The 12,614-nt window shown below is 50.7% G+C and overlaps 1 protein-coding gene across 2 annotated transcripts; it reads right to left on the reverse strand.

Annotated features, from left to right (window-relative positions):
* Positions 1-1,480: 1,480 nt before the first annotated feature.
* Rnf166 (ring finger protein 166) lies at positions 1,481-12,605 on the reverse strand. 2 transcript variants are annotated; one of them, XM_027410661.2, is made up of 6 exons: positions 12,395-12,605; positions 6,182-6,338; positions 4,424-4,536; positions 4,028-4,142; positions 3,735-3,842; positions 1,481-2,603 (listed from the first exon to the last, which is right to left on the reverse strand). In XM_027410661.2, the coding sequence occupies exons 1-6, from the start codon at positions 12,547-12,549 to the stop codon at positions 2,538-2,540; spliced, it is 714 nt and encodes a 237-aa protein (XP_027266462.1). In that variant the 5' UTR covers positions 12,550-12,605; the 3' UTR covers positions 1,481-2,537. The 2 variants fall into 2 exon arrangements, with proteins under 2 accessions (XP_027266462.1, XP_027266463.1); XM_027410662.2 differs by lacking the exon at positions 6,182-6,338 and having other exon boundaries at positions 12,395-12,523.
* Positions 12,606-12,614: the final 9 nt, after the last annotated feature.

Below are 12,614 nucleotides of genomic sequence, written 5' to 3' on the forward strand. Positions count from 1 at the left end.
AATCCCTTCCTGCCCCTTGCTTCTGCTCCTAGCAACAGCAGGAGTATAGATGGCTGTGGCTCTTCCTCTCCTTCAAGCTTCTTGAAGGATAAGACCATATACCACAGTGTACAAGGGGCTAATGAGCTCACACTTGATCCGGTGAGTCCCAAGATCTACTGCCTGTGCTGTCCAGGAAGCAGAACACAACCTGGGAGATCAGGCTTCCCTGTACCCCTGACCAACATGTAACATGTGACCATGACTTTACAACCAGCCACTCCCCTAGAGTTCTCCAACCCCCACAGGTGTGCAGACTCTGCAGTTTTGGGGAGCCTTAGAGACTGGGCTTGCAAGTGGCCTCCACAGGGGCAGTACCACGGAAATCAGGAAGCATCTCAAGTACAAGGTTGCTGCTGAGGTCACGGCCTACTGGGAGTGGCCTGCAGCTGCCTCCAATGTTTCCTGTGCACCCAGAGATCGAGATCATGCCCTCTGATGGTTCCCTGTGTCACTGTGTCAGTCATAGCACAGGCCTGGATCTGTGAGAGCACCACTTCAGCTCCTGTTGGAACAGTGAGTGCCTGCCCAAGAAGTGGTAGGCTTATATGTGCAGCCAGGGGATGAGCACAGACCAGCCTTGATCTGAGGGCTATCAGATGTAGTTGATATCTCAGAGAGGGCCCACTTCTGGAAATCAAAGGGGAGGCGAGCCTTGGGCAGTACTACTCACCCCACAACCTGACACGCCCCCAGCCACAGGAACCTTCCCAGATGGAAGACTGAAGGTGACTTTGCTTCTCACAGGGTATATGTTTGTCTGCAGCCAGTCCCTCTCAAGTTATAGCCTATGGGTGGGAGGCTTTGACTTGCTTGCCCATGTCCACTTAAGTATGAACTGTTAAACAGAGACCTGCCACTGGGTGCCACAACAGAACAAAGTGGGACAGTAAGGCAGCCAGCAGTCGACCCATATCATCTGCTGTGATGAACCTGGCTGCCAGGTGACTCCTCAGCTTTTATTCATTGTTGTTGTTTTGAGATAAGGTCTTATGTGTAGTCCCTACTGACCTCCTGGAGCTTGCCATGTAGCATAGACTGGCCTCATAGAAATCCTGCCTCAGTCTCTTGAGTGCTGGGTATTCCCTGCATGAGCTACCATACTCAGCTCTCCTCGGCTATTAGAAACCCTTGGTGAGTGAAATGACAGCAAGGCACCCTGTGCCTGGGAGGTGGCCCCTGGAACAGTCATAATGGCTGGCCTACCTCACAGGATCCGGGATCCAGCCTCTGAGTAGTAAGAAACTGGAGCCAAAGACTATGAGAAAAGGAACTGGTGCTAATGTCCCCATCACTCTGTAGGCCACCCAAAGGCCGGGGAAAAGGTGACCAAGGGCACACAGTGGTACAATTATCAGAGAAAAAGCACCTTCAGGTAAGGAAGAGCTATGGAGCCTGGCAGCCCCCAGCTGACACTGACAGTAAAACCCAGCACCGGGGCTGTTGTGGATGCTTGGAAACAATTTATTTAAACTCTTTTGAAAAGACAGCAATTTATGCCATGAACAGAACAAAATGCCAACAAATGTTTTCTGGCCTGGCCTGCTTGAAGGCCTCTCTGGCCTCTGAGGGCTCTACCACTGGTTAAGTGCAGTCCCTGCCTGAGGAGGGATGTGGTTGGCTCTGGAAGGTGACAGGGAGCCATGGACAGTTCCTGGGGCAGGAGAAGAGTCCCCTTCTGCCTGGATTGTCCTACATCTGCTGGGAGCAGCAAGTGGCCAGGGTGCTAGGATGTCCTCTGGGTCATCATCATAAAGAAACAGCAAACAAGAGCCTCCTCCTCAAAGAACAAGTGGCTTGGGGGCACCACCTCTTTCTCACACATAGATGAAGCCCTGGCTACACCCACCCTCCTTCCCACTTTGCACTGATCCCACACAAGTGTTTATTTTTGACTATTTTTTTTTAAAAAATATAACTTTGTAAATGCTCCATAAAAATACTGTTCTTCCTAGTCAAACACAGGTATTGCGGTATGAAGAGGAACTGCTTTGTCTTTGCTCTATAAAACGTGAAAAGATTATCACACAGGATAAGATAGAAAAATGCAGGATTCCTAAATATCACAAAAGCCAGTACCAAATGCTTACGGTGGAAGCGAAGCTGGGGACTGGGTGGGCTGGCAGCCTGGCTAGGCGCCTCCTCCCCTAGTCCTGCTGGGGCACAGCTTAGGGCACCTCATCCTTCCCCACACGAGGACATCATGGCTGGGAAAGGCAGCCAACTGCTCTAACCCAACGGCCAGCACCTGCCTCTTGAAGCACCGATGACCCAGTGCTGCCGGCCAGGACCCAGTGGCCCTGCTTGATGGCAAGGGGCCAGCTAGCCAGTATCCCAGCCCTGGGAGCTCTGAGACCAGCTCTCCTTGTGTGAAATTCCACTTAGCCCAGTGAGGCGTGTTCCTGTGCAGGTGTCAGGGCAGGAGGGCAACCGCCCTATCCCTTGAGGCGGGATTGTGTCTTCGGCCCCAGACTTGAGGCAGGTGGCCAAGCTGTGCCTCAGTTCTCAGAGAGGGACAGAGCCAGAGCAGCCTGGAAGGCGGCTTCCTCATCGATGCTATAGTCCTAGAAACAAGCAGAGATAAGTTGGGGGGGGGGGTTGGGAGGACCAGATGGCTCCCATCAGTTAGACCACTTTCCATGCTAGTCCACCCCAATAACATTCTGTGATCCCAAGCCTTTCAAAAAATGCCTTGGGATGCTATAGCCCTACAGCTCCCAGTTCTTCCCCAGTGGCTTCCCAAAGTTATCCTAGGATCATATTGCAGGTCAGTAGTCTGCAGATTTGTGACCATGAGGAGCGGTTTTATGAATGAGTTGGTTTTTCCTTCAGATGGTTTCGTTCCTTTGTACAGATTAGTTTTTTTTTTTTTTTTTTTTTTGTGTGTGTGTGTGTGTGTGTGTATATGTGCAGGCATGTGTGTGACATAATGTGGGTTTGAAAGTTAGAGGACTGGGGCTGGAGAGATGGCTCAGAGGTTAAGAGCACTGACTGCTCTTCCAGAGGTCCTGAGTTCAATTCCCAGCAACCACATGGTGGCTCACAACCATCTGTTATGAGATCTGGTGCCCTCTTCTGGTGTGCAGATATACATGGAAGCAGAATGTTATATACATAATAATAAATAAAATCTTTTAAAAAAAGAAAAGAAAGTAAGAGGACTTTCTAACTTATGGGTTCCAGGGATTGAGCACAAGTTGCCAGGCTTGGCAGCGGGAGCCTTTATCCACTGACCCATTTTCTCAGCCAAGAACTGGAGTTTCTGAGATGAAAGTTCAGTCAGGGCAACATGCTCTCCAGCCCTGGGGACCAGGAGGAAAGAAAACCTAGTTGGCTGGAAGATGCAGGTGATAGGATACATGGGGGATGTTTAGAAAAGCCTGGGTGAGGGGCCTGTAAGTGGGCTATACCCTCCTGACCCAGTTCGGGGTGGGCAGCTGCCCCTGAGAAAACCCTTCCAGCTCCTCTTCACAATAACCTTGAAGTAAATAGCTTACCAGGGACTCAGTCTTTGAAGCTGCTACAAAACCAAGGTACTGCTGCCTCAGATGGCCCAGAGTGACCCAGAGCAGCTGGCCTCATGTAAGTCCAAGCCCTTGACAAGTTTGGATGCCTGGTGCCCTCCAGTGGTCACTGAGTCTTGGCACTGTCATAGCCCAGCAGGAGACCCTGAAGGAGCTAGGTGGGGTACCTACCACGAAGGTATCATAGGAGAATTTGTGCCGGTGCAGCAGGTGCTGCAAGAAGTTGGCGCTTTTGTAGCTGGGGTCCCCCCAGGGCATTGCTGAGCAGATGGGGCACACCTAGAACAAAGAGATTGGAGGTAGCAGGGAGTGGGCCTCTCTCCTGGCTGCCTGCCCACCCACCCAACCATAGTATGGCCTGCAGAGCACCACCACCTAAAGGACATACTGTGTGTCCTTCTCCCCAGCCCAGACCTGACCCCCCGGTCTCCCTCAGGCAGAAGCCCTGTGCTGCTGATGCTCACCACACGGTTGGGGTCACTGCGGTGACTCTCCACACAATGCTTCACCAGCTCCTGCTGATCCAGATTGCGGGCTCCGCAGTAGGGGCAAGCAAAGGTGGACCGATTGGGAATATTGCTGGGGGTGGGAGGACATTGAGCGAAGCTAGGGCAGAGAGTACTCAACCCAACTCCTCCTGAAGCCCACCCTCCGCTCTGTGGACAGGCTGGCCCTGACCCATCCCCTGCAGCCTAAGAAGGACCATATGCCGTGTAAGGGAACTCCTGGTCCTCTCCTTTATCCCACACACTAGACTAATGGGATATGTCCATGACAGCGAGGAGATGACTATATGGTCCTTGGCCTAAGAAGTACCCCCACTCTGCCCATCTTGGGTCCCCATTCTGAAGGCTGCCTACCTGGGGATGGGCTGGGATGTGGGCAACACAGGGACAAACTTAGGGCAGTTGGCCATCTGCTCCTGGACCTTCAGGCAGGAGGAAATGTGCACTCTCATCTTTGCCAGAGTCACCTATGAGATGAGAGGAGAAGCAGAACTGGGCAGGTCATGACCTCAGGCAGCAGGGACAGAGAATGACTAGCAAAAGCATCAGATCCATCCCTTCTGCTCTTAAAATAATCAAAGGCTCTGAGCAGTAAATTACAATGGGGATTTCTGGAAGGGACCCTGGTGAACAAGAGATAACACAAGAAGACACAAGGGTCTCTACAGAGCACACAGCAGTGTTCATGGCTCTCAGGGTAGTTGGATAGAGCAGGTGCAGGCCACTAACCCCCCAGGACAGGACTAGCAGGCCCCATGCCTGAGTCACAGAGAGAGGTCTAGGGACTCAGGGAAGCTGTTCCAATGACTAGACAGGATCCATGCTCATTAGGAAAAAAAGCTCACACCCCCCAGGGGGAAACCAGTGAAAAGACTACCTCCTCTGACAAAATGCCTTGTGTGGTGAAGCTCACAATGTAGTGTGATAATTACCACTCAGCTGGCCATATCAAGTCACCACCATGCCAGAGTAAGCTGGCCAAGGGCAGCAGCCTGGCCTGAAGGCAAGGGATGGGGAACTGGCAGAGGATGCTCATCAGGGAGCGCTCATCCCAACATGGGCTCAATGAGTAACCCAGAAGAGAGAACAGAATCCATGGCCAGCCTTTCCCTGTCCCCGGTGCAGGGGAAGACACTTCACAAGACCGAGGGGGAAAGAGGTCATGTTAATACACCAGCCTTGGCAGGTGGGTATAGCACATGTCCTCAGCATCCAGAGTTTGTGCCCAAGACCTGCAGGGGTCCAAGAAGGTCCCCTTGAGTCATCGTCACAGCTAGGTATCCATGCAGGGACATTTGCTTCAGAAGATAGCTTGGAAACTGAGGTGTTCAAGTGAGGAATGTCACTTCACATGTGACACTGACAGGCTTTCTGACCTCAAGTCTCCCTAGGAAAGTATCACTAGGGTACCCTAGCACCAAGGAGGACCACAGCAACTAACACAGCCTCACTATTCCAGGCCCAGGTAGTACCAGTTCATCTGCCTGATGACCTTTAGGACGTTGTGACAAGTTAACACAAACACAATTTATAGAGACACAGGGATGTCTGCAACATAAATTGCAAGTGTACTCACAGATGCTTATTTCCCTGGGAACAAAAGGACAAGGTAGGAGCAAGGCAGGCTCTGGGGATAGGATGGAAAGAGGCCTGTTAAGCCCCAACACAAGCGGCAGAATCTTTTGTGGTGACAAAGGGAACAGTGCTCATGCCATTCTCCTCAGGACAGACAGTGGCATCAGGTACAAAGAGCTCATATTTGAAAGGCCCTGACTCTGTCTGGTTGCACCTGCCACCTCAAAGGCCCCAGATCCTTCTTTGCTTCCCCAGATTTGTCTGTTACAGCCTGAGTGCTCAGTCTGCATCTGCGGGATCTGCATCAGCCAGGATGCAGAGTCAGCTGAGCCTAGGTCAGGCAGCTGTGACAGCATTGCTCCCCTGGAGCTCTGAGAGGGTCTGGCAGGTGGTTTCACACTGGAGCAGATGTGGTTACTCAACAGGAAGGGGTGTGAGCCCATGCACCCAGTTCCTCTATGGGAGAGTGGGACCCATGGGCGGAAGCTGCCCCACCCAGAGCCCCCCAGCCTTAGGAAACCTGAGCAGGGCGGGTACCTTCTTGTTGCAACCCCGGCAGGGTGCCTTGTAAGATGAGAGCTGCTTCTCTACATGAGTGGCCTTGTCCACTTTCTTGGGGTCGAAGGGCAGACGGCAGAGCGGGCACAGAGGGGATGGCACCTGCAGACATGGCTGGAGGCACTCCCCGCAGAACCTGCAGGTGACATGGACCGGAGGCTACTTCCTCCATGCCAGCATGTACAGAGTGGCTCCCCAATTGCTACTAATAGTTCTGGAGATAATCTTATGCTTACGCCCCCACCCCGCAACTGGACATAGTTAAGAGGTGGGCTGTCTCTTCTGACAGTACAGCCTTCCTGTATTTGGTGTACCCCCTTCAGCCTGTACCCCGAGAACAGCATCTCTGGGGCAGAATGCCCACTTCTCTCCTGAAAGTCACAAAATCATGTGGTGACTGACAAAACCTCAGGGGTCAGGGTATCAGTCCAGGGGGCCAGGGAGTAAAGTGACTAATGGTTGCAGGGAACAAAATGCCAGGCCTGGAGCCCTGATTCACTACATGGTCAAGCTGGCCAGCCTTGAGACAGGGTCCTAGGCAGCAGGGGGTTCTTGTATCCTATGAGTCAAAGCTTGGTGACAGGAGGGACTGTGCTTAGGCTGGCTTAAGTATTGGGCACAAACATGGGGCACTGAGGACCGGTAGGGGCCCAATCTCTTGCTGCCATGTTCCCAGATGCCAGCAGCAGGAATTTTGTCCTCGCCTGCCCACCCCCAGCTGGTGTTTGTAATATCTTCTATTCATCATACACATACCAGTGGGGAACAAAAAGGAATGGAGTGTAATTGTGCAAGTTGATGGCCATTCCTGGTTGTCAACTTGACTGTATCTGGAAGTAACTACAATCCAAATGCTGGGCACACCTGTGAGGGACAGCTTCCTAATTAAATCATTTGAAGTGGAAGACCCATGTTTGTTTTGTTTTTGAAGACAGAGTTTTTTTGACCTGGAACTTGCCCTGTAGACCAGGGTGGCCTCTAACTAAGGGATCCACCTGTCTCTGTGCCCTCAGTGCTGGGATTAAGGGCCTGGCAGAAGACCCCTTTTCAATCCAGACTTGTTTTGTTTTTTGAGACAGGGTTTCTCTGTGCAGTTTTGGAGCCTGTCCTGGCACTTGCTCTGTAGACCAGGCTGGCCTCAAACTCACAGAAGTCTGCCTGTCTCTGCTTCCCGAGTGCTGGGATCAAGGGTGTGCGCCACTGCCACCATCACCACCACCACCCAGACTTAATCCAGATATTTTGAGGTGGGAATTTAATCTGGGCCAGCCTATATAAAGAACATGGGAGAAGGAAGCTTGCTCTCTTTGCCTGCTTGCTCTTGCCCTCACTGGCAAGTCCATTCCTTCATTGGCATTAGAGCCTCTCTGGAATTCTGGCATACACTGTAGACCAACTGAGACATCCAGCCTTGTGGAATGACAACTACTGGATTCTTGGACTTTCCATTGGTAGATAGCCATTGTTGGGACCATAGCCTGTAAGCTATTCTAATCAATCCCCTTTATAGTTATATATACATATACACACACACACATATATATGTACATATATATATATATATATATATATATTCATTCTATAAGTTTTGTTTCTCTAGAGAATACTAATACAGATATTGGTGTCAGAATTGGTTTTAAAGCAAGAGAAGTATAAGGAAGAACTTTTTAAGTATCTGGAATAGGATTTCCAATTTGCCAAAACCTAGTTACTGAAAAGCTTAGAGAGTACTGAAAGTTCATGGTGCAAACTGTTTTATAAACTTAAGGAGATAAATGGGATTTTATTATCCTGATTCACTGTGAGAGGCAATGGATTTGGCGGCAATTGTGGAAAAATAAGGGGAATGAGAGTGTTGGTTAGTTGCTCCTAGCATCTCTGGATAAATTGACAAGGGGAAAGAATGAGCTCTGTGGTAAAATTAACCAACTTCCAGCATCTCATATGGTAAAGGACAACAATGATATCAGTAATAAATTGACCAGCTCCAGATGTGCATACAGTCTAAAGGTTTGTCTGTGTCCTGGAAGAGCAGCTTCTGTCCAGCAGCCACAGAGCTCAAATTGCAGAAAAATCAAACCTCATTAGAAGGTTGGTTAGAAGTTTCAACCACTGAGGGTGTCAGCATTAACTGGTAAAGAATGGGATCCTGTAATCTGGGATGGAGATGTGTGGGAGGACCCTATTGAAGCTGAGAACTTTGGACCCTCAGATTCTTAAGGGTTTATCTCACCTGAGGAAGTAGCCTCTCCACCCTCAACAGAAGATACACTTCCACCAACCCCCTGAAATACTGCCTTTTCCACCTTTGACTGAGGAAATCCTCCAATGTCTGCTAAACCAGCAGTCACTTTCTCTGAATGAGATGCCAGGTAAGACAGTACTGATGTCTCTCAGGGCCTATCAATAGGTGCCTCTAGACCTACAACCAGACTGAAGTTTTTAAGTGAGTATAAAAGTACATTTACATGCTCCTAGAGGAGAGACAGAAATTGTAGTCCATGAGGAAGTGTATTACACTTTAAAGAGCTTAATGAGTTTGCTAATTCATTCAAGCAAAAGTTTGGAAAAGTGTAGGAATGATTTTAAGGGTGAGGGATAACGTGGAAGAACATAAAACTGGATCAGGTTGAGTCTGTTGATATGGGTCCATTGAGTGAAGATTCCAGGTTTAATATGGAAGCTCACAGTTTAAAAGTGTGATTTCTGCACAGAATCACAAGTGCTGATGGCACTTGATAGGAGGAAGGAAAACTGACTCAGCCTCCAGAAAGATGGCAACTTCAAAGACTGTGAGGAGACTGCAAGAAGCCAGTGTGAAGTTTTCCTTTCCTCTGTGGCTTCTTAGCAGGCTCTGGACTGGGGATGAGAAGACACATTGGTCAGAAGGGATGTGAGACTCTTCTTGAATTTGTGGATGACTTAGTCAATGTCCCTCTGGCATTATGAGATCTCAAGAAAAGGTCCCTTTGCAATGAGGACGGCAGTGTCAAAAGTTCCTGCACTCTCGTTTTTGATGGAGCCACCACCTGGCAAGGTCAGCCTGAGACCTGACACCAGCAACCATGAAGGGATTCTCAGAGGCACTTTTCTGCAGTCAAAAGTGGCTCCTTGTCACCTACCTCACCCCCACAGAGTAGGGTGAGATGGCACCAGCAACCACACACCCAGCCCTTGGGGCCCCAGCAAGTAGTTCAAGATGGTCTCTGTCACTGGCCCTAAGATTTCATGAGTAGGACAGCCAGCCAATCCCTACCGGTGCTGGTTTGATAGTGCATATAATGGGGCCCCATGAAAACCTACATGCCAGTGTTCACAAAGGAACCCAGGTGTGCATCACTAGGCAGAGGGTGTACAAAGCTGTGCAGGAATGTCACTCAGTCATGAAAAGGGAGGCAGACCTTGCAGTGGAATACTGAGGAAAAGAAGCCTGACACAAATGTCATGTACTTCATAGTACCATTTATATGAAATGTGCAGCATGGACCAATCCAGAGAGCGAGAGAAACTGGTGAGTATCTGCCGAGACTGTGGAGGGAGGTGAGCACTGGCTTCTCTTTTGACCGGAGGAATGTTCTAAATGGTGCTAAAGGTTGTATAACTCTAAACACAATAAGAAACCAATGGGTTCTAGTCAACATTATAATGGGTTAAATTTTTTTAAGACATGGGGCTGGAGAGATGGCTCTGTAGCTCACTGGCTAAGAACACTGGCTTTTCTTTCAGAGGATGTTGGTTTGATTCCCAGCACCCACATGGCGGCTATCAACTGCCTGTAACTGTAGTCCTAAGGGGAGCCAACAACATTTCTGGCTTCCACAGGCAGTGCATGCACGATGCGCGTGTGCATGCGTTCACACACACACACACACACACACACACACACACACACACACATACACACACACAGGCAAAATGCCCATAAACAAAAAATAAAAACTCTAAAAATTTTAACGTAAGGTTTCACTTTGTGCCTCATTATTGTTCTATCTCAGCCTTCCAAATACTAGGAATGCTACCAACCTTCAGGTATGAGCCACCATGCTTTGCTTGGTGTCCACAATCTCAATGAGCAAACTATACAACACTGAATTGTACCTCAAAGAAACCCACAGGGAAAGCAAGGCCACACTGGGAAAAGGGGAAAGTGTCCCAGGCAGATCTGGGAAGAGCAGGTCTTCAAGGAAGATGCTGGTGTAGACAGAAAGGTGCTCATTCTCCTCTAAGAATGCAAGAAGTCTCAAGAACACTGCTTGCCTACAGGGTGACTCTCCCGAGTCACAACCCCTAAGGAGAGGAGGTAGAATAAAATACCAGGTGCAGCTCTTAGCCTAGTTTCCAGGGCACACTTCTCACACAGAGTTCCTGCTTGCATCTACAGAGTCTGGAGATGGGCAGCTTGTCTACCAAATGAAGCACCTGAGGGGATAAGTGTGGGATAAGGCCCCACCAATGCATCTCCCCTTCCTGTGTTCCTGGACAGGCAAACATTCAGACACCCTCTAGGTGGCCAGTCCCTCAGGCAAGGTTGGGGCTGAGCAGTCTCAAGATTGTCCTCATCCCAGTCACAGTTCCTATGTGGCCTCAGGATAGTTCCATACTTCTGCAGGGCTCTACTGTCAGGCATTCTGCATGTACCTACAACCTGAAAGCCCTCCCCACATCCCCTCCCTCTCTTGTCCAGGTGCAGGGGCAGCAATTCTGCAGGGTTCTGTGCACAAGAAAACCTCAGGAAGGAAACGGCTTCTAGTCAGGTGGCTCAAAGATGTGAATTTTTAAAAGGTGATGCAGAAACTTAAACCTCACACTTATCTGAACATAGGCTACACTTAACAGACACTGCAAACTAAAGGTAGGTGAAAAGAGCTGAGGAAATGGAACCAGCAAAGAAAGTAGGCGCACCTTTCCAAGGTGAAGGCTGTCTGGAAAAAGCTTGCAGAAGCAGCAGTAGAACAGTTTTACAAGGAAGATGCTTTTCAAGCCTATGTTCTACCTTGCCAGGAGGACAGCATATTAGGACTGGGGGGAGGGGGCAAAAATTGCTGGGTGAATACTAGGAAACTGTAAACATAGTGGCCTGTGTACACTGAGGAAAGGGGCTGGAGACAAGGCTTTCAAAATGACAAACTTCACAGAACACACCATAAAACGCCTACTCATGCATGTGTTAAAAAAAAAAAAGTCCTGATCCTGCTAGAATGTCACAGTAGCATTAGACTGAGTAGGAGCTGTGCCCTTACAAGACAGTTCAGCAGAACTCTCCAGTGGGATCGGGACTCCTGTTCAGCCTGACACGGGGGCAGGGAAAGTTCTGGATGGAGACAAGGTCCTTGACACCTCCCAGTATGACTAGCAGGCACACGCCCACCCAAGCAGTTCCAGTTCCCTCTGCATCAGAGCCTCCAAAATCAGCTGCCTCTGTTTGCAAAATGCCTTCCACCAATCTGCGTGCACCTTGTCCAGTTCCAAGCAGTGGAGAGCCCAACCTCCTCAGCAGCGTGGCCCTCTACTGAGAAATCCTCCTGCCCTTTTTTTCCAGCTGCTAATCTCAAGAGCTGTACTGTAGGGAGGTCATGGAGCAGACGCTCTATCTTGGCTCCCGCCCAACCAGGCTGGAGCTGTGAAGGCCTAGAGCACTGCTCCCTCCAGCGAGCAGTCACATCCTCAAGTTTTTGTTCCTGAAACACGGAGGAGGAGGAGCCAGATTGGGGAGGTCCTGGCTTAGCTGGGCACCTAACAAGGTGTTTGGTGTCTGGGTTAGGCCCTGTTGTCTGGAAGCTTCAGGTTCAGAATAGGCTTAGTCCTTCAAAACAAAACAGCCTCAGGCTCCAAACGAGCCCCTCTCCTAACTTTAGGGAACTCATTTCCTTGGAAGTCAAAACGAGCAGACATGGGGTGGATAAGAGTGGATTGCAAAAGCCACAAGTCATTTATTTACAACGGCCCGCCCGATCTCTAAAAGCCCGAACGCCCGCGCTTGGCGCAGCGGCTGCGTTCGCCACCCTCGAAGCAGCCGGCGGCCGTTGGCAACGCGCGGGGCCGGGGCGGGTGCAGGGCTTCCCTCGGCCCGGGTGCGGGGGGCGCGCGGCCGGCGGGTAGGGGCAGGACCTCCTTCCCCATGTCCCCGTGCGGCCGCCCGCCACGACCCCGGCCCGGACCCCCCTCCCGTGGGCTCCCGGCGCGCGCGCTCACGTGTGGCCGCAGCTGCCGATGGCCACCGGCCGATAGTACACCTCCAGGCAGATGGGACAGCTGAACTGCGCCTCCAGGCCGCTGTCGCCGCTCGCGGGCCCAGCTGGAGGCTGCCGCTGCTGTGCCGAGGCCACCAAGCTACGGAACATCGCCATCCCCGGCCAGGCCGCCGCCGCCGCCCCCTATCTAGGCCGGGAGGCTGGCGTCACTGCCGCGACGG

The sequence above is a fragment of the Cricetulus griseus genome, chromosome 3 (genome assembly GCF_003668045.3).
Source record: "Cricetulus griseus strain 17A/GY chromosome 3, alternate assembly CriGri-PICRH-1.0, whole genome shotgun sequence".
NCBI lineage: Eukaryota > Metazoa > Chordata > Mammalia > Rodentia > Cricetidae > Cricetulus > Cricetulus griseus.